Source organism: Sinocyclocheilus grahami, unplaced genomic scaffold (genome assembly GCF_001515645.1).
Source record: "Sinocyclocheilus grahami isolate Dianchi unplaced genomic scaffold, SAMN03320097.WGS_v1.1 scaffold277.1, whole genome shotgun sequence".
Lineage (NCBI taxonomy): Eukaryota > Metazoa > Chordata > Actinopteri > Cypriniformes > Cyprinidae > Sinocyclocheilus > Sinocyclocheilus grahami.
Genome location: NW_015505456.1, coordinates 1,439,268 through 1,460,731, shown reverse-complemented (window position 1 = coordinate 1,460,731; position 21,464 = coordinate 1,439,268). Strand labels below are relative to the sequence as shown.

The 21,464-nt window shown below is 37.1% G+C and overlaps 2 protein-coding genes across 4 annotated transcripts; both read left to right on the top strand.

The window, feature by feature from the left end:
• Positions 1–242: 242 nt before the first annotated feature.
• Positions 243–13,414, top strand: pask (PAS domain containing serine/threonine kinase). 2 transcript variants are annotated; one of them, XM_016291838.1, is made up of 21 exons: positions 243–503; positions 642–832; positions 1,719–1,936; positions 2,115–2,282; positions 2,465–2,602; positions 3,097–3,228; positions 3,423–3,603; positions 3,912–4,096; positions 4,507–4,618; positions 4,711–4,812; positions 5,019–5,193; positions 6,449–7,392; positions 8,466–8,641; positions 8,980–9,135; positions 9,369–9,494; positions 10,822–10,956; positions 11,037–11,236; positions 11,685–11,818; positions 12,367–12,510; positions 12,624–12,810; positions 12,903–13,414. In XM_016291838.1, exons 2-21 carry the CDS (start codon positions 652–654, stop codon positions 13,000–13,002), a joined length of 3,894 nt encoding a protein of 1,297 aa, XP_016147324.1. In that variant the 5' UTR covers positions 243–503; positions 642–651; the 3' UTR covers positions 13,003–13,414. The 2 variants fall into 2 exon arrangements, with proteins under 2 accessions (XP_016147324.1, XP_016147325.1); XM_016291839.1 differs by having other exon boundaries at positions 12,624–12,983.
• An 88-nt stretch (positions 13,415–13,502) lies between these two features.
• LOC107600070 (transcription termination factor 4, mitochondrial-like) lies at positions 13,503–19,931 on the top strand. Of its 2 annotated transcripts, none has more exons than XM_016291846.1 (4): positions 13,503–13,580; positions 16,235–16,604; positions 18,464–18,648; positions 19,518–19,931. In XM_016291846.1, the coding sequence occupies exons 1-4, from the start codon at positions 13,554–13,556 to the stop codon at positions 19,887–19,889; spliced, it is 954 nt and encodes a 317-aa protein (XP_016147332.1). In that variant the 5' UTR covers positions 13,503–13,553; the 3' UTR covers positions 19,890–19,931. The 2 variants fall into 2 exon arrangements, with proteins under 2 accessions (XP_016147332.1, XP_016147331.1); XM_016291845.1 differs by lacking the exon at positions 13,503–13,580 and adding an exon at positions 13,591–13,691.
• The last annotated feature ends 1,533 nt before the right edge of the window (positions 19,932–21,464 follow it).

Here is a 21,464-nt window from a genome sequence, read left to right as displayed (position 1 = left end):
AAAAAGAAAAACGAAACATAACTAATAAAACAAAAAAGTAGAAAAACTAGGCCATGACTGAACGGGGAAAAAACTAGGTCACTAAAATACTGAGTGAGGAACATAAACATTACCTTATTTCTCCATAGAGACTACACCCCTCCCTTAATGCATTAAGCCCCGCCCACTCGGCTTTTCTATTGGATTAACTCCCTGTCAATTTTAAAATTCCGTTTTTTCATTGGCTCTTCCCCTCTCGTCAACTTATTTCGATTCCACACGCGCCAAACATAGTAGGCCGTGTGACATACTTAACGCAAATACTTCGAACCAACACTGTTTATAGCCATTGATAACTGAAAAATCCCGTTTGTTTGTCTGTAAGCAAGAGTCTGTTTCGTTATTTATTATTGAATCTAGCCGTCTAAGAGGAAAGAAGGAACAATCCCTCTCTCTGTCTCCAAGGCAGCAGGCAGTAAACTGAAAGCACAGCAAGTGTGTTGTTGAAACGAGCAGTGTTCTGGGTGAGTCGCGCTCCTTATAATCATGATGTATTAGTTTGTTATGCGATATATATATATGAGCAAGTTTTCTCGCTAGTTTGGAAAACAATAACGGCGTTGGCTAGAATCTTATTTGTGACTGTCCACTTTGATTTAAAGCGCATCGGCGATGTGGCTGATGCAGGGCCGGAGGAGCAGCCCCAGGGGCGACAGTGTTTGTGCTGCTGCTGCTGCTGATGATGATGATGACTGCAGTATCAGCAGTGTGATGAAGACTGACTCCTTCTGCATGAACCAGTCCTTCCCCTCCGCGCGCAACTGCACTCTCAACCGCATGGACGCATCATCAGGTGGGCCAGACTGCTTTCACACTGAAGTGATACCAAATATTACATGATAATATAAAATAATAACGATAAAGCTTATGAAAATTACAGCAGTAGTTGTTGACAAAAAAATGGTACCACAAGGGAGATCTCTTAAGAAGTTGTTGCCAAATGTTTTGAAAAAAATATAGAAAATCTGGTTATTCAGCAGTGAGTTGGAGATGGTTTTCTGCAATAGTTTGCCCAAAACAGGTGATTGGGTTGCTTTTGTTAACCCTCATTTTGTTCAAAAGTTTTTTGACTATTTGGAAGACAGAAATATGTAAGACAGAATGCAGCCTCAGTCACCATTCACTTTCACTGTTTGGGGGAAAAAACACTACTGTTCAAAAGTTTGGGGTTGAAATATATATATTTTTTATTGTACTTTTGTATGCATTATTTATATTTTTAAATAGTATTATTGTGAAATATTATTGCAATTAAAAAGTTTTATGTATGAATATATTTTAAAAGTAATTTAGCAAAGCTTGCTATTTGCTATACAGTTCTTATCAATGTTGAAAACAATTGTTATTATACAATTGTTATATTATAAGATCTTTGTGGAAACTGGTACTTTTTTCAGGGTTCTTTTCAAGTAAATACTGTTTAGTTTTTTTTACTTTTAAAAACTTTTTAACATATATTTATCAATTTAATGAATATAAAACTCAAAAGAGCAGCATTTATCTCAAATAGTTAAATTAAAATTAAATGTCTTCTCTGTCACTGATCAAATTAACGCATCCTTTCTAAATTAAAAAAAATTATAATTTCTTTAAAAAAAACTTTTGAACTTGTTTTGGTAAAGAAGGGCAAGGAGTAAATTTACAGAATATTCATTTTTACTCTATTTGTTTTCTGAAAGGTGATTCTCATGTTGGTTCATCAGTGGCGATGAGGAATCTTCAGATCTCTGATCTGCATTGCTTCCACCCCGTGTCTCCGTCATCAGCTCATGGGTCTCCAGTGTTGGAGAGCTCTCTGCTCAGACAGCTCATGTGTACCGCTCCAGAAAAGAGAGGCACAGCTCTCACCATCAACCCTAATAAAGCTGCCCTGTCCATTAACTGCACCACATTACAGGTATCGGATGATTGTTCTCATCAAAGCCCTTTTTCCAATTTAACAAAGGTCAAATTACACACGTTATTTTGTTAGTAGGGATTCTTTGCCTGGACTTTTAGCTGCACACCTATTCTTTGAACTATTGAGTTATTTCAATTATTTATTATTATTTAATGACGTTATCTCCTTTTGCAAGGTTTTGGATGCAAATGAACATGCTTGTAAGCTGTTTGAGTGTGGATACAGTGATTTGATCTGCCAGAAGCTGACTTCTCTCCTAAGAGCCAATCAGATGCTAGAGGAACTCCTGAAGGAGGAGACTCTGGATTCTGATGGAAAACTAGTTGCTATTTCTGCAAAAGTGGTATGAAACACTGTGGTTAATTAAACAACTATTCACTTAGCTGTCACTAAATTGTTTCATGAGTCATGAATATTTCATTTCTTCCACGCTACATGTTTTGTCCATGGCTCTGATCTCTGCTTTCCTGTGCTGGATGTGAGCATCATTAATTAAAGCACGGCTCTGGATCATTCTCTCCACAGGTGAGCGCAGTGAGTTTGACAGGAGCTGAGTTTCCTGTGTCTGTGTGGCTTCAGATACCAGAGCAGCGGCAGCAGATCTTAGAGCTCCTGCTGGAGCGAGTGGAGAGAATCACAGCACACGTGACTTTCACTCAAAATGTGAGACTCATTCCCTTGCAGCTAATTGTGCACTGAAAGGTTAACCTTATGTATAAAGTTAAGCATTTGTAAGCATAATTTGATTAATTTAATTAAGCTTGTATTGATATTATACTATAAAAATCAACAGAATTTAACTGTTGATTTTTAAATGTTTGGTGTCAGTAAGATCAGCATATTAGAATGATTTCTGAAGGATCGTGTAGGACACTGATGACTGGAGTAATGACTGCTGAAAAATCAGCTTTTCCATCACAAGAATAAATTACATTTTAAAATAAATTAAAATAGAAAACAGACCTTTTAAATTGTAATAATATTTTCCAATATTTCTGTTGTATTTTTGATCAAATAAATGTAGCCTTTTCAAAAACATTAAAAAAAAATTACTGACCCCAAACTTCTAAACGGTAGTGTACCTTTAAAGAAAATAGTTTGTAAAGCTGTTGCTCAGTTGGCCAGAAAAGTTTTAGCTCCTCCTCCTATTTCCTCAGGGCGGAATCCTTAGTTGTGATGCCACTTTTGCCCATCTTTATGATTACAACACTGCTGAGGAGATGACTGGCCTGTCAATCATGTCTCTGATGCCGTCACTACAGATCCCCTTCCATTGCAGGACTCCCAAGGTCACAATAACGTCTCTAAAAAAATTCTTTAAGCAAGCAGTTGGCATTTTTGCAGATTTGTTTGGTCAAATTACAATTTTTATTTTGTAATTTGTAAAAAAAAAAAAAAATTCAGCATTATTTTAATTGATAAATGTGTATAATAGTCTACTGTACACCTTCACATAGCTTGTTTCTTTACCTTTGTGATTCAGGTGTTGCGTGTTCAGAGATTGCATGTGCAGGCCAGGTCTGGTTTGGTGGTGCCAGCATGTGTCCGTCTGCAGGCTGCTGTGTCCTGTGGAAGATCACCGCTGCAGGTTAAAGGATCAGCACATCCAGAACCTTCTGATGGTTCACACACAAGCTCTCGACAGACCAACCAAACTCCTTCAGGTCAGTCCTCACTGCATAGCGTGCAGTTTTATAACTGATAGTTGCTTCAACAGACCGAAGTCACACTGACATTGAAAATAAAAATATGCAGATTTCTGTTTCTGTGGGTATTTATTTATAGCCCAGAGCCACTAGTTAAAGTGACTTTCCAACATTTGCTCTGATATAAAGGAAATCTATGTTTTCATTGAGTTTCTTGATTTTATTTGTCCAATCTAATTAGCTTAGTTGCGGATTAATTAAATTAGATGTAATTTTAATTGCTATTGATTTCAGTGTGATCATTGCAGTGCACTCTTGTCCTGCAGGGGGTAAATCAGGTGCGGGTGGTGTCCTGTCCCCCAGCGCAGATGTGCTGTACTCTGGGTCAGTGTGTGTGTTTGCTCCCAGTAGCTGCCTCCTGACACTTCAGCCCAACGGCACCATTCACAGTCTCAACAACCCCTTCAGCTCTCTGCTGCTCGGATACAACAGCAGTCAGCTGCTTGGAAAGGTACAGATGCTATGAAACATTCCGTTGGGATTTGTTACGCTTGTATAATCTTTACAAATGAAAAATGTAACTCTTTTAATGAAAAGGTTTAGTTGCTCCAATTTGATTTATCTAGTCCAACCAGTGTTATATGAGTATTATTTATGTACTGTTATAATTTTTATGAATATTTTCAATTAGCTTTTTTTAGTGTTCATTTCAATTAAATTTTTTAGTACTTTTGTCATGTGCTTTTGTTTTCTTTAAGTTTAAAATATTTCTAAAATATTAAAATTTTTATATTTGTTGTTTTTCATCTTTCAATTTCAATTTACAACGATAACGATATTAACGATAACATTGAGTCCAGCTCATAAGCAATGTTTCCACGCTAGTTTACATGCTAACAGCAGGCCTGTGCATCTTTGTAGAATGTCACGTATCTAATACCGGCGTTTTATGAGCGGGTTCATGCTGCGGACCAAAGCAACCACCCTACATCTCATCCACATGATACATCCAACCCCTCTGACAACTGCACAGGTACAGAGAAGTGACGTGCTTTAAGGATATACACACTTTAGCTTGTGATGCAGCACTAACATCCCCTCACTTCCTGTCTGCCTACTTCTCAGACCCCTGTAGATGTTTGGCTAGTGCTAGCTGTCGCCCTGCTGATGTTCTAACCCTCTCTACTGACATGCTCACAACTAAGGAAGATCAACAGGAGACATGTAGTGAGTTCCTTCTCTTATTGCTCCACACTTAGCCTATATAATATTAAATTGTATTATATTATATTGCTGTCACTTAATTATTTAATTTATTACATTTTTTGCTGTATTTATTTGTGTAACAACAGGTTTTTCTCTTTCATTTTTTTTTTTATGTAATTTTTTTCACGCCGTAACTTGATTTATGGCTAATTGAATGATATGTTCAGATCCAAACACAGTGCTTGCTGGTGACAGTGTGACGGTGCATCTTGCCATGCGTAGGAGAGCAGGTCTTGGGAAAGGGAAGAGGATCTTCACTGGGACAAGCGCTAAACTGGAGAAGGAGAACAGCATCCTATCAACCATGACCTCACTTGCTGTCACCTCCACACCACTGAATGAGTTAGATACTCCACTAAATCCTCTCATTTCTTTTTTCTTTCTTTATTAATGTGCATAGTTTAAGAGTAAATTGCATTTCAGCATGTCAGAATTTTTTTATATTATTTAAAGGTGACCTACTATGCCCCTTTTTACAAGATGTAGTCTCTATCCCGAAAGTGTGTATGTGAAGTTTCATCTCAAAATACCCCACAGATCATTTTTTATAGCTTGTTAAAATTGCCACTTTTAGGGTATGAGTGAAAATGCACTGTTTTTGTGTTTTGTAAAAAAATAGTTGAAAAAATTGTCCGATCTGTGACTAAAAAAACCCACAATATAATGCGTTGAACCACTATATAATCCTATTATAATATTATATAATAGCCTAATATATAAATACATATATATGACCTGATATTGTGTATCTCCAGCAGCTACTCCAGGAAAACAGTAATGGAGGACTGCTGCTTCTCACTCAGGGCTGTGTTTATGCTAATAGGGCAGGGAGCGTCACAAATGGGTGGGACTTTTTCCTTTTGACAACGTGTACCTAGGGAGTAATCTGGAATCACTTGTTCTGAGAGACTGTTTATGATTTAGTGGGATTATAAAAAAATGAGTGGGAGGATTTTTACCGTTATAAGCTGGTTGTTTCGACACTCCGGCCACACAACTGTGTTCAAACACCTTATAAAAGGGATTTTTGCATTACAGGTCCCCTTTAAATAATAAAATATATTGAATATTTTGCAACTTAATTATTGCAGATTAATTGGCATGTTTTTGTGCGATTTTCCCACTTAACCCAAAAATATGTCTTTCTATTATATTTCTATTGTTGTGGTGATTATTTTTTTTATGATTATTTTACTTTTGTTAAAGCACTTTGAATTACCATTGTGTATGAAATGTGCTATATAAATAAACTTGCCTTGCCTATTCATAAAAAGCACATTTTAGCAGTGTTGTTTTAGTATTGTTCAGACTATTATAGTTTTTATTTTTATGTATTTTCGCTTTTCATTTAAATTTTGGTTCAAATTTTATTAATTAGTAGTTTTGTTGTGATTTTTGTAAAAAAAAAAAAAATTCTTTTAATTTTTTTTTTTAATTTCTGTAAAATTGTTAGTTGTATTTATTTTAGTACATCAACTAAATTGAAATGAGAAATGTTGCCTTGGCAATATAGATGTTACAGAAAAAAGAAATGGATGACAAGTGCAGATTGTCATTCATTATTCTCAGATATCATCATTCTCTCTGTTGTTCTCAGGTTGGATGACACTACAGAGCTTAGTGAGAAGTTTGTGGATGTGACTGCTCGAGTGTCTGAGTCTGACTCGGCCAACTCCACCACTGCTCTGCTACAGACCTTTGCTCTGGTGGAGTCCCAGGAAGTCCACAAAACCTGCCTCTCCACTACTGTCTCTCCTCATTGTGGCCCATCAGAGCAGATCTTTGCTAGGCGAGATGCCTCCAAGCCCCCGAGCTCAGACAGTAAAGAAGCTCCAGTAAAGTCCTGTGACTCTGTGCCACATCCAAAACCTCCCACAAAGGCCTGCCAGTGTTCAGCGAAAGCTCAGCTTCAGGATTCCAGCTTTGAGGTGATTTCCCTGGGCAGTGGGTTATCGTCTGGGTTCTGTGAGCGGCTTGTGGGCGGCTCTGGTCCTGAAAAGTTAGAGGAGTCTCATCAGAGACGTCAGCTAGCGGAATCGGGCAGCACCTTTCTGGATTTGAACTCTAATGGAGATGTCATTGTTCATGCCATGTCAGAGATGGACTTGAATGACAGTGTTGAGATCCCAGAAGTCTCTGCAGATCTTAACCAGTCGCTTACCTCATGTGACACCGCTGAGCTCCTGCGTACCCCTTCACCCTTCGTTGTGGAATCCGACCCTGAAGCAGAAGCTCAAATCTGCCCAGTGCAAGAGACAACGCAAAAACCTGCCCCATCACCGCAAGAACAACAACAACAAGCAAGCCCTCAGCAGAAAACTCTAGAGCAACTGCCAAAAAATCATGTAACCAAACTTCGGGAACAGTGGAATTCCTTTTCGGAACATGCTGTCAGCCGTGTTCTGGATCTCCGGAAGGGTAGAATTCTGTTGCCAGGCGACTCTCCTGCCACCTCCACTCCTAAGAAGGTGAAGGCGAACGCTTCCATTCCAGAGGGCAGGATTCATGTGACCTGCTACAACAGAGACGGATCACCAATTGGTATGTCAACTGTGTCTCTCTAGTTTACCTCTTATAGTTATACTAGGGACCAATAATGACAATATTGTATCAGATTATATAAGGGATGGTTAATATTGTAAAGACCTTTAAAATAGAGGAAACGAGTCCATAGAAAAATATACTGGATAGCAGAGTAATAATATATACACTGCCATTCAAACGTTTGGGATCAGTACGATTTTGAATGGAGTCTCTTATGCTTATCAAGGCTGTATTTATTTGATCAAAAATACAGAAAAAAACTAATATTGTGAAATATTATTGCAATTTCTAATAATGGTTTCCTATTTTAATATACTTTAAAATATCATTTATTTTTCTGACGTAGCGCTGAATTTTCATCAGCCATTATTCCAGTCTTTAGTGTCACATGATCCTTCAGAAATCATTCTAATATGCTGATTTATTATCGGTGTTGAAACTGTTGTGTTTTCTTTGATGAATAAAAAGTTAAAAAGAACAGCATTTATTCAAAATAGAATTGTTTAATAATTTTACCAAACCTCATGACTTGCTTAAACCCAACAGAAGAAATTTTGAAAATATTTGGGAACCAAAAAGCATATGAGCCCATTGAATTCCATTAAATGGGCACAGTAATATTTTGCAAAATATTATTTTTTTTAATGTTCCATAAAACAAAGTTTTGCAGCAACATAACTGTGATTGAAAGACAGAATGTTAATTTTGGGTGAACTGTCCCTGTAAAGTAATCCACCAGTGAGATAAAATAATTTTAACTCCAAATCAACATTTTATATCCATGTATTTATTTGGCAAGTAGCCATGTGATAAGCGTGATATTGTAGTCATTATCACAAAATAAACGCCTTCAGAGTGATCCAAGACCCTTGTCTGGGTTTATTTTGTGATAATGACTGTATGTTATCTCTTACTGTACTTCATTTTTCCTGTTCAAACTGTGTACTCTTTCTGTATACCAGGTCTCAAAAGCACCATCCATCTTTTCTACTGTACATTTATAATGTTTCAGTGCATGAAGTGAACTGATAAAGTAGTCATTTTCAGTGTCTCTTTCTCACTCTGTGTAGAGGTGCAGTGTGATGTGCGCTGGGTGTCCCTGTCCAGCGGCAGCTCTCTGGTCTGTCTGTGGCTGAGTGGGAGTCATCTCCTGCTCCACCACCAGGAGGCGCCACAGAGCACAATGTCTCCCACAGTGAGGACAGGAGCCCCAGAACAGGAGGCCTTTGCCTGCAGTCTCGCTGAGGTGATCTGCCTAAATGCTTAAAAAAATTAGCTCTTTAAAGTGAGAGTCCACCCAAAAATTTTATTCCAAACATGTATGCATTTCATTCTTCTGTGGAACACAAAAGAAGATATTTTGAAGAATCAAACCAAACAGTTTCTGGTCCCTATTGATTTCCACTGTATGGACAAAAATGCAAAGGAAATCCATAGGAGCTGAAGTTGTTTGGTTACAGAAATTGTTCAAAATATCTTCTAATGAGCTCCTCAGAAGAAAGTAAATCATACTTACCAAGTGGACTATAACTTTCATATCTGCATTTAAGAGAAAGCAGCAACCTTTCTTTCTTCATCATTTAGGCAGTTCGTTCAGATGCCTTGCACTCCTCTGTGGACTTGGAGCAGTCCGGAGCATGTGAGGGTTACTTTGAAGAAGACTATCGTCCGCTGCGCTCTATTGGAAAGGGAGCCTTTGGCTTTGTCTGGCTCGCTGCAAGAAGGATAGATGAACAGGAAGTCAGTGACACTCTTTTCTGCACTCACTGCTGTTCATACACTCATATTCATCCGGTTGCAAGATAGTAACTTGATAACGATGACGTCAGTTCAAACCTTGGTCAGGGTTCTTAAGAGAGGATGTTTACACACTGAGTCAGTATCATTGCTGTAGGGTGTATCCAGTCTTTTATGGACAATTATATGAGCTGGTGAAGAGATGTTGAATTTATTATCTCTCACTTAAATTTCAGGTGGTTGTGAAGTTTATTAGGAAAAGTGCAGTGGTGAGTGAATGCTGGGTGGATGATCCTGACCTGGGCCGGGTCAGTCAAGAAGTGGCCATACTGGTTCGCCTGCAACATCCCAATATTGTGAAGGTACATTGAGAGAACTGTTAGAGTGCATATTAAATATTTAGAATATTTGTTGCCAAATTAAATGATGCAACATAGCCTCTTTAAAAAACATTTGGCCATTCGGTTCCCTATATGCAAATGTTTTTGTTGAATGTCAATTTCAATCTGTTCACATGCTTTAAAACCATGGCTTGCACCTCATTTTAAGCTACAGTTTTACTTTACTATTTATCTCATGTAAAAATGCACTACAATGCAAATGTTTGGAGTCAGTAAGACTTTTGTTTTTGAAAAGTTTAATTTTATTCAGCAAGGATGCATTAAATTGAAGACCATGAGATTTATAATGTTACACAATATTTCTATTTCAAATAAATGAATCCTGGAAAATCATTTTATTAAAGTGCCCCTATTATGGATTTTTTTAAATTACCTTTCATGCAGTGTGTAACACAGCTCTAAGTGAATGAAAACATCCTGCAAAGTTTTAAATCTGGAAGTGCACCGTGGGTAAAGTTATTGTCTCAAAAGAAAGAGTCGACTCTGAATCATTGAAACAAGTTTTTTTTTTTTTTTTTTTTTACGAATCCCAAACTGTTTCATGTTGAGGTCAACATGAAACATTAGCATATTGCCCGCCCACTTGGGAATTGGTATGAATGAAAATGCAAATTCATTCTTTGCCACTAGATGCCGCTTTTGGAGGTAAAATAGCTGTTCCCTGGTAATGGCTGTACACAAAGCAGCACTACGCTCACAAACACTGCTTTATCAGGCATTACAGGCATAATGAAAATGAAATCGACCAATCGGACAAATCACCGCAGATTAGCGTCACGCAAAGGAGGGGTTTGGAATAATGAGTCTTTGAGCGAATCATTTGGGAGTCGTTGAGCAAGTAAGGTAAAAATAAATGCATATTATAAGACAATGAAAGGGTTTTTTGACCTTGCATGCATGTCAGCCTGTTGTTGGGGACTCCCGAAACCAAAATATGAACCTTTCATAGCCCATAATTGGGGGACTTTAAATCCGCATATTAGAATGATTTCTGAATGATCAGGTGGAGTAATGGCTGCTGAAAATTCAGCTTTGCCATCACAGGAATAAATTACATATTTAAATATGAAATCAGAATTGTAATAATATTACAGTTTTTACTATATTTTTGATCAAATAGCTTAATCAAAGCAGCCTTGGTAAGCCTAAGAGAATTTTCAAAAACATAAAAAAAACCTGACCCCAAATATTTGAATAATAAATGTATAGTTATAATATGGCATTGTCAAAATGCTAGTTATCGTATGTTCACTATAGGTATTATGAGTGTATTACTTTTTTGCTGCAGGTGCTGGAGGTGTTTGAGAATGAGCGATTCTTCCAAATGGTCATGGAGAAACATGGGGACGGGCTAGACCTGTTTGAGTTTATCGACATGCAGCCGAGACTGGATGAGCCTCTAGCAAGCTACATCTTCAGACAGGTGAGAAACGGGCTGTGAGAACTGTTGAGATGTTGTAAATGGATCACTTTTTTTCCTGATGTATGTATTTCTGTACTTAGTTGGTAGCCGCAGTGAATTATCTGCGTGGCAAAAGAGTGCTCCACAGGGACATAAAGGATGAAAATATCATCATAAACTCTAAATTCCACATCCGGCTGATCGACTTTGGCTCTGCTGCCCTGCTGGAACCCGGAAAGCTCTTCTACACCTTCTGTGGCACTCTGGAGTACTGCTCTCCAGAGGTGCTTCAGGGAAACCCGTATGTACTGAAACATCACACAGCCCGTCTCCGTTCCATTTGTGCGTCTGAGATTGATAAGGGCAGAATACAGTATAGGATCAAGTGGTTAAGGGTCTGAGAAGGGTAACATAAAGGTTATATATTCATGTCTAGCAACACATTAACTACAGTATGACTGAGATCACCACGAAGCCCTTCATCAGAGCAGGTCTTTCTTTATTTTCCCTCAATAAAAATGTAGTGACTTAACATTTTTTTTTTTTATTCACTCAGGTTTCATAAATCCTGTTTGGATATTGAAATAGGTTTGAATACCCAGTTTAACTTAGAAAATGCAACATCACAATAAAAAAGGTTGTGAAATGTGATTTTTATGTTGAATTTAATGTAGGTGAATGCAAGAAAGCATTATACTTGCATATACAGGTTAAATGAGACTTTTTTTCTTTTTTTTTGATGTATGTAGGTATGAGGGTCCAGAGCTGGAGATGTGGTCTCTAGGAGTGCTCTTATACACCTTACTCTTCAGTGAAAACCCATTTTGCAGTGTGGAGGAAACCTTGCTGGCCCGACTCAGCCCTCCATGCCAGATATCTACAGGTTTACAGCTTAAAGTGTCTCAATTCTCCCTTCCACAAATGAAGACATTAAAAGGGTCTTAATTGGAGCAAAAAATGAAGATCTTCCTCAGTATTTTTGTCTTATTTACCAGTACATCCGTCTATATATCCATCTATCTGTCTGTCTGTCTATATATCTCTGTCTGTCTATATATCTATATGTCTGTCTGTCTATATATCTATCAATATGTCTGTCTGTCTATATATCTTATCTATCTGTCTGTCTGTCTTAAATCAAGATGCATTTACTTAAGATGCGAAATGAAGATATGAAGTCTTGTTTTCTGAGAAATTGAACAAAATTGAGATTATGCTTAAAATAGAACACAATATCTGTCAAAGAATACTTGTTTCCCTTTAAATTAAGTTGAATTTCTGAGCCTATTGGCAGATATTTGTTCTCATTTTAATAACAGTTCATTTTGAACAATTTCTCAGAAAATGAGACTTAGGACATTACTTTTTAAAATAAAACTTGCAGAAACACCATTTATTACTGTTTAACCTGTTACATTGTTCTTGTTTTAGAGTTGTATGCACTGTTGGCTGGTCTTTTGCACCCAGTGGTTGATCAGAGAATGACTCTAGAGGAGCTCTTGGAGTCGCAGTGGATTCAGCAACCCATAAATCTCGCAGAGTACTCATGGGGAGAGGTCTTCCCCTCCAGCAATGGTAAGAGAATTGGTTTTAGGTTATTTCATCCACCAAAAAGATGATAATATTCAGCTCAAACACCATTTTCATTAAAGCAAATGATGCAGAGCTTCATACATATACTTTCTCAGAATCCATAGAACATGTGGAGCCCAACTCACGTGTGCACCGGGCAGACATCCTCTACCTGGACCCCGAAAACAATCTGAGCACATCAGAGGACACTCCATTTGAAGATGAAGATGAGGAGGAGGAGGAGGAGCAGAGGAGAACAATGGCGGCGCTGCAGTCTGAGCTGCTGAAATATCTCACCGACGAGTGAGGAACTGTTGTGAAAGAAACACTAATGCGTTCTGCTCGTTCTGATTACATCTAATGTCACCATGAACACTAATGCACGATCTCTGCAGAACTCTCCGTCCACCTGCCGCTGTCCTCCTTGATGATACCAGTCCGTCCAAAGAGCAAAAGGAAAGTGTGGCTGGGAATGGAAGCCATCTGTGTTGCTAAGAGACCGCTTTATCTCTGTGTTTGGTGAAGGAATAGGAGTTTATTTAGCAATGTGTTGTTATTTTAACCTTTCATGGAGTTTTTAAAACATTGTACTCTGAGATGTCGAATGTGCTTGCTGTTTGTTGTAATACTATGGTGTTGAGCACCAGGATTGTCCTGTTAAAACATATGGCACATGCACTAGACCTGGATGAGGGTCACCTGAGCTTCAAGATATTTGTTATTAGGCCTTCAAAGCTTTAAAAGAATTTTAGGTTGATTTTTAAGCTTTCAATTTATAAATATTTTAATTATTTTTAACATTTCAATATTTATCCTATGAATAAATTGTTATTGGTATAATTTCAGTTTGCTTTTGGTAGCTCTGGTTTTATTTCACATTGTACACAGGCTTTGTAAAGCCTCGATCAAATGTTATTATCAATGGAATTCTTCAATAAAATATTTGCATTTATAATCCGTTTTGTTTTCGTCTTCCGTTCAAACATCCGGAACTTTTGAGCTCTGAATGTTGTTTCGGTGCGGGAGTATTTTGACGCGGCACAGATATGGGTACACATGTATGCAGAAAACGGGTGAGGACGAAACGACAAAAATATTTTACGTTATCACATAATTAGACGCTAGACTGAATGTTCAACCACTGCTATATAGCTACCGTAAGAAATATCGCTATTTGTCACTTGGTAAGAAGCGGTTTCTTTGATTTGCTTGTGGGAATCAGTAACATTCATTATGAATCGCACAATAAAAACATAAAACAAATTAAAAAATAATAGCTTATTTAATATTATTTAATATTATAATAGGATATGTAACTGCTAAAAAATCTGAGTCTAAAAAAACAACGTATGTTAAAACTAAGAATAGTTTACCAAGAAACAACAGCTGCCTTTGATGCATGGAAGTGAAAGGTCACTGTTATACCTACTGAATACAAAACTATATTCTCTTAATGTAATGTTAATTCATTATTGCACGTTTCTTTTTGAGTGACTACATCACACAAAAGCTAAAAGTGAATTAAAATAGTTTATATTAGCCCCTCAACAAATAGCTACAGCATCAGCAGTTCAATACACACACATAATGGAGACTGGGGCTTGACACAATTAGGAGACTCATTATGAATTATTAATTCTGCGGGTTAAAAGTCAGATTATACAAATGCAAGTTTTCTGTAGCAGTGTTTCTGTAAGTTGGTTTCAAACACCGAGTTCAAAGACCTGTGCTATCTTCTGAATTTAAATTCTAATTTCATTTCATATTCAATTTACATTTAATCATTAAGCAGACGCTTTATCCAAAGCGACTTACAAGTGAGGAAAACAGAAGCAAACAAACCTACAAAAGACCAACAAAACATAAGTGCTGTGACAAGTTGCGTTTAAAAAAAAAAAAAAAAAAGTAGAAAGATAAAGAATAGATAGAGCTATTGTTAAAGGGTCAAGTTATTATTTTATATATACATCTCCCCCAAAAGCGAATTCAATTTGCAATTTGCTTTATGCTCAGCTGCCACGGACACATTTTGTTTCATCCACTAATTTAAATATTTTGATGTAATGTTTGTACTGTAAAAGCCAGGGGTGAATTTAGTGAATTGGGGGCCCCAGGCAAAATATAGGAATGGGGCCCTATACATTTGCACAGATTTTCCTAGATCAACCTTGAGGTTCCTTTTTTGTAGTGATGCTTGCTGCTGCACAATGGTGCCCCATAGTTGTGTCCAATGTTTCTACATTTTTCATGTACATGTTATAATGGCTTTCTTTCATGTTGTAGACCACGAAATAGCAACTGATTTACAGTTGAGATACAGGTTTTCACAAAAACGAAATAAATTATAAAATAATAAACCTCTCAATTGACCATTTAAACCAGGGGTGAGCCAGAAGTATAAATTATTATATTAATTTAAAACGAGGTTATGTGGGTGGATTTTCGCATTGATCTGAACAAAAACCACAGACTGGATTATTGAAAATGAACATTCATTCTCTGCCAGTAGGAGGCGCTTTTGGAACGTCAGACATATAGAATGAGGAAAGTGTGAAAAAATATAGCCTATATTGATGAGGAAAGTCCACTGATGAGTTACCAGCGTAAGCCTGTGTGCAAAGGCTCTCTAATTATAAACTTTAAAATACATTTATTTTGAGTTATTTTAACTACAAATTTAAATAAAACTGAAAAAATAATGAAAAGGCAATTATACATTTACACACCTAAGGATTATATCAACCAAAAAAGTAACTGTGTCCTCTGCTTGGTTCCTTCTCATAAATGAGTAAGCGGCATTTAAAACAATTATAAGCATATAATACACACTGTTTCTCAATATTTAATTACAGCTTTAGATGCATAATATTTTCATCTCCTTCAAGCAGGGTACACAAAAAGCACGTTCAGTGTCGGACGGTTGTCGTGGTAATAAACACCGTAAACAGCAAACGTTCGAGTGTCAGCGCTTAATGCGCATATCCTATATGAAAAGCATTTTAGGGGACCCTTGACTTTTGAGGGCCCAAGGCGGGCCCTACCTTTGCCTATTGGGTAAGTCCGCCCCTGGTAAAAGCTACAATTGAAAAACATTACACATGTAGTAATTTATAACATTTGCTATGCTCAGCAGCCACTTTCCTCGGCCGCTGTTTGTGAACGCCTGCCGCCTGCCATGGACTTGTATGGCTGCTGCCGCTGACCAGTTATATAAATTGTGGTAATGTTTGTGGCCTGCTGTAAAAACGACTGTATATGCAAACAATGCATAAACATTTACTTTACTCAGCTGTTGCTCTTTGTGGCTACGTGCTTTGTGCCAGCTGCCGTTGACCAGTTACTTAATTTGTGGTAATGTTTTTACTGTAAGCTTTATTCATACATAGTTTTAATAGTACAAACAATGGAGAGTTCATGACAGCTGCCATAAACATACAAATCTGAATTGAGGGACAAAACAGCATGTAATAAAATAAAAGCCCTCCAAAAACTAATATAAATATATAAGAGCTGCTTTGTCTATCAATTCAGATGCATATACAAAGGAAATTGACTATTAAAAATCCCCATTAGCTGCTTAAAAGTCAAATGGCTCAGAAAAGTTAGTTCTGAGAAAAGCTGTAGCGTGGCTTTATATTTTCTTCCAAATATATTTAGTGTGTCCAAACATTTTGGGGCCATTATGTATTGAACTGAACAGCATTTGTTTCCTCCCTCTGTATCTCAGATGTTGCGATGGATGTGGGGATGGAGTGTTTGTCCTGTGGCGGTGAGCAGAGGTCATATGCCGTTCTGCTACACACATCAAGCAAATCCATCTCACAGTGGTCCGGTCACCCACAGACCTGGGAATCAGCTCACCCTGTGCTCTTTGCTCGAGATGGGCTTCTCAGAAACTCAAGCCAAGGAGATGCATGAAGGTGCTACGAAGAGCCGTTGGAAACATGTTCCATCTGTTCTGACAGCACTGTTGCTCCTGGGCTTAAATCCCTCCACTATCCTGAAAATAATGCAGAAGTGTCCAGAAGTATATTCACTTAAAGGTGCAGACTTACAGCAGCGCATCGATCATCTGAGGAAGATGGGACTGGTAGAAGGTGATGCATCTTGTCCTTTAGTAAATTACACTGCTGTTCCAAAGTTTCGGGTCAGTAAGATTTGTATTATAATTGTTTTTTTTGTGAGACTTTAATACTTATATTTGACCAAATTGTTAGAAAGGTTTATTTCAAATAAATACTGTTCTTTTTAATTTTCTATTCTTCAAGCAATTCTGAAAAAAGAGTATCATGGTTTTCACAAAAATATTAATCAGCAGCACGATTGTTTTCAACATTGATAATAATAAGACATATTTCTTGAGCAACAAATCAGCATATTAGAATGATTTCTGAAGGATCATGTGACACTGAAGCCTGGAGCAATGAAGCTTTGCTTCACAGGAATAAATGACCTTTTAATCATATTAAAACAGAAAACCGTAATTTTAAATTGTATTACTATTTCACAACATGACTATTTTTACTGTATTTTTTATCAGTCAAATGCAGCCTTTGTGAACATAAGAGACTTCTTTCAAAAACACTGGAAGTGGGCTGAAACTAACAGAAGTGTTTTGTGCACCAGAAATAGCGTTTTCAACTACATATCATGTTATGATGTGTTTTTTAAAGTCACCATGAAATCAAAATGGAAAATTCTTATTTTTTAATGGAATATTGTAGTGTTTATTATAAATAATTTATCCGTGCACTTCATTGTTTTTTTAAAATTCATGTCCCCTCGTAATCTTTAATCAAAAGCATTAACCTCTCTCTTCCGGTCACGAGCTAAGTTCAATACTTTTATTCAACAAGGATGCTTTAATCAAACATTGCTTTAAAAGTGACAGTAAAGACATTTATAATGTTACAAAAGTTTATTTTGAATAATCGCTTTTCTTTCGAACTTCCTATTCATCAAAGCATCCTGAAAAAAAAAATCTCAGTTTCCACGAAAATACTAAGCAGCACATTTGTTTGATAACATTGATAATAATAGGAAAATGTGTTTTGAGCAGCAAATCAGCATATTAGAATGATTTCTGAAGGATCATGTGGCACTGAAGACTGGAGTAATGAAGCTGGAAATTCTGATTTGCATCACAGAAATAAATGACATTTTAAAATATATTAAAATAGCAAACAGTTATTTTAAATGGTATTAATATTTCACAATATATCTGTTGTAATGTATTGTTGGTCAAATAATTGCGAGATACTTTTTTTTTTTTTTTTAAGCTTAAAATATCTTGCCAACTCCAAATCTTTGAACAGTGGTGTAAATGTACAGTATATCAAATTATTTAAACATTTGGAAAATATTAACTTTAGTAATATAAGATAAACATATTTTAATTAAACTAAAATCTATTGATGTAGAACTTTTTATAATAAATATTGTTACAAAGCAGTTTTACAAAAAAAGAATGTAACACAAGCTATTTGAACATATGTTTGCAAGTAATAGAAGATAAATAAATAAATAAAAATTAGGGCTGTCAAATCGATTAATCGCAACTAAGTGCATGCAAAATACAATTTCATGTTTACATTATATGTATGTATACTGTATATAAATTCTGTACTGTATAGAAATATTTACATTATATTTATTTATTACATATATTTCTTAAATATATACATGTATGAGTGTGTATTTATATATACATACAAATATACACACATATCATATAAACACAAACTTTTATTTTGGATGCGATTAATCGATTTGACAGCCCTAATAAAAGTTTTTCTTTTTTCGAAATTATATGCAGATTTTTGTTGTTGTTGTTCTTTTCCCCCCTCACTGTTCCCCCTCTCTGAAATTTTCCATGGACCCTCTAGTGCTCCGCCGGGTGTCCATAGACCCCAGTTTGAAAGCCACTGATGGAGAGTTGTATGAAATCTGTCCACAGGTAGTCTGCAGAGGATGATCAGTCACTACCCCAAGGTCATGCTCCTGCCAGTCAAGAGGGTAAACATGGTGCCCCGACTGCTCCGAGAGAAATGCCTCTTCACCATCCATCAGGTCACAGACATCCTCAGAGACTCGCCTGAGGTTCTGGAGGAGGATTTGGCTCAGCTTGAGTTCAAATTTCAGGTAGGGCTGGTATTTTTCACTAAAAGTTGTCCTGGCTCTGATGACAGTACAACATTTGGGGCTAAACTGTCTGTGTAAATGCTGTTCTGATGACGTTTCGCTGTTGTGTGAGCCATTTTGGAGACCTGAAGTTGCCATTTAAAGACACAATATGGTTTTTATTTTTTGTAGAATTTTTTATTAAAATATCCAAAAACCACTAGAACAGTGTTATATATTTTGCTGACTTGGGTACTTAAATTATCCCAAATGTTTCGAAGAATGTTTAAATCCAGAGAAATAAGCAATTTTAACTAGTGACACGGACCGCGTCCATAGTGTCATTGTGTCGCCTGCCAATGGCGTCATAACCCCTCGATTTCCGAAACCCCAAAGACGCTTTAATATGTTGTGCGTTTTATTAGACCAGTGACGACCGCACAGAGTAGCATAATAACAGAACTTTCAAACGTATCTAGTATGATAAAACAGCACTGCTTTTTTCCCCCACATACACACGACCGGAAGGAGCGGAAGCGGTCGACTGTGGCATAATAAAAGCTCCGCTGCTTTCGAGTCGTGTGTCACGCTCATTCAGCGGCCTCGTTTCGCTTCGACGGCTTTCAGCCTCACCCTGCTTCATTCTGCTATGTTAATAAATCATTAGCTCATCCATGAACATGATTTGTGCCCGAGTCCCGTCGGATTGCGTCAGCTGTGGGGATGAAGACCACAGCTCCCATGATTCCACACTCAGTCACTGCCTTTGTTTATTTGTTTATTTTGAATACGCGCCCTCTAGCGGCGAAAATTACATATTGTGCCTTTAAAGGGCAGTTAGTGTTTCACAGTAGTTTCAAACTGACGCACAGCTTGTTTTCTCCCCGCAGTATGTGTATTTCCGTATGGGCGTGCGACAGCCAGAGATGGTAAAGGCAAAGCTGTTCAGGTTGCCTCTGTCCGAGCTGCGCTGTCGTCACTGTTTTCTGGAGCGGAGGGGACTCTACCAGACGCCAGACAAGAAGGGCCAAACACTCATCCTCAACCCACCGCTCAAAGACGTCCTCTGCGTCTCTGAGGAAACCTACCTGACGCAGGTCGCCATGGCAACTGCAGAGGAGTTCCATGTTTTTCGCAAGCTGATGGCAAGAGAGCAGGAGGAAAAAGGGAGGGAGGATGAATACAGCAGTGATGAGGATGAGGAGGATAAAGATGATGATGATGAACACTGGAACACTGGTTACAAGAAGGACAGGAAATGAGGCATTTTGTATTAAATATTCAAAATGAATAAAAACTACTTCATTCAGTAAAATTACATAATGATTTTTTTGGGGGATATATGATGGTAGCATCTCATGTTTTGCATAAAAGACCTAACATATGCAAAGCACTACTGTTTACAGGCTGGTGGTCATGCCGACGTTTTTGTATATTATTTGTTTGTTTAATCCTCCATCTCATTTATTGCTTTATAAGCTTTTACCTCCGGATATGAGGTGCATAGTAGTGTCGAGGGACATTGAGGTAGTAATGGTGTTAGTGTTAGATTATCTCAACTGCCTGTCATGGGGAGGGTCAGCATAATTTACACCAAATGCTGAGTAACCAAGGAGAGCTGAAAGAGTGTTAGTGCCGTGCGGTCGTTTATGGATCTGTGCGCATCAGTGGAACGCCTGCTCTCTCATAACAAGGACAGAGTTGGGAGGTATTGATCTGGGGCGACATTATTTTAATGGAGGCCTGGATGGAAGCAGGAGTTACTGCACATGTGGATGAGTGGAACAGGTATGAGAGTCATTTTAACACGATTAATCGATTGTTAGTCCATGCGTTCATATTGCATTCTTCCTCTTTGAACTGTTTGTCGATAAAACGGGGCTGAAATTTACAATAGCATAGTTCCAACTGAACAAAACAGTATGTACCATTTGTGTATTCATTATTAAGAGTTTTTATCACCAGTACAACAAACAAGCACATTATTGGCATTGATTTTTCTTGCTTGTCAAACATGCTACTGGCATTTGTGGTTGAAATTTGTATATTTGGAATTATATTAAGCTCATTCAGTTTCCCTCAAAAGTATTTTTTATATCATATTCATCACTATTAACCCTTGGATTTGTGACGGAATGCTTTCTTGAAAATGTGCGGACATATTTTCATACTTCTTAACAACTATTGATATTTCTTTCTTTTCTTTTTTATGTAGTATTATTGGTAACATTAACTTTCCATTATAACTATAGGGACAGTGTGTAGTCTATTTGCTTTTATTCTCTTTTCGGGGGTTAAAATGATTTACAAAAAATGACTGTTTTTAGTCAAATTGTGTATTGGGAGGGGAAATTCTTTGTGAATGTTTGATGGTTTAAAAAAAAAAAGTAAAAAGGAATGATGGTATCATTTATTTGTGTAACATTTATCAGTCATTATTTTTGGAGAAATTGTAATCTGTAAAGATTTGTTCAGGTCATTATAACAATTTAAAGGGATAGTTCACCTAAAATGAAAAGTCGCCAAGAAATTGTTCTTACTCTGTTGACTTTTATTGACAGTTCCTTTATAAAAAAAATTTTTTTAAAAAGCTATCATGTCAGTTGCCAGTTATATTAGAAGGAAGGACATTCTAATTCTATAGAGCATTTCATTGGACAAAAAACTGTGTAGTGCAAAATGAATGTGTTTGATGTTTAATTGTGTTTTTTTAAAGCCTCATCCAAAGTTTACAGATCATATTGTGTATACGTCTGTACTTATGCTTCTTCTCTTTTCTGTAGGTAGAGAAGCCGTTTCAGTAAACAGAGGAGCTGTTGTTCTTCAGCCCAAAGCTT

Bases quoted from the DNA above. Each gene is read 5' to 3' on its own strand.
- pask (XM_016291838.1), top strand. From the start codon at position 652: ATGTGGCTGATGCAGGGCCGGAGGAGCAGCCCCAGGGGCGACAGTGTT. The intron at 833-1,718 runs GTGGGCCAGACT...GTTTTCTGAAAG, and splicing joins CCGCATGGACGCATCATCAG to GTGATTCTCATGTTGGTTCA. The intron at 3,229-3,422 runs GTCACAATAACG...TTTGTGATTCAG, and splicing joins TCCATTGCAGGACTCCCAAG to GTGTTGCGTGTTCAGAGATT.
- LOC107600070 (XM_016291845.1), top strand. From the start codon at position 13,638: ATGTTCAACCACTGCTATATAGCTACCGTAAGAAATATCGCTATTTGT. The intron at 13,692-16,234 runs GTAAGAAGCGGT...TCTGTATCTCAG, and splicing joins ATATCGCTATTTGTCACTTG to ATGTTGCGATGGATGTGGGG. The intron at 18,649-19,517 runs GTAGGGCTGGTA...TTCTCCCCGCAG, and splicing joins AGCTTGAGTTCAAATTTCAG to TATGTGTATTTCCGTATGGG.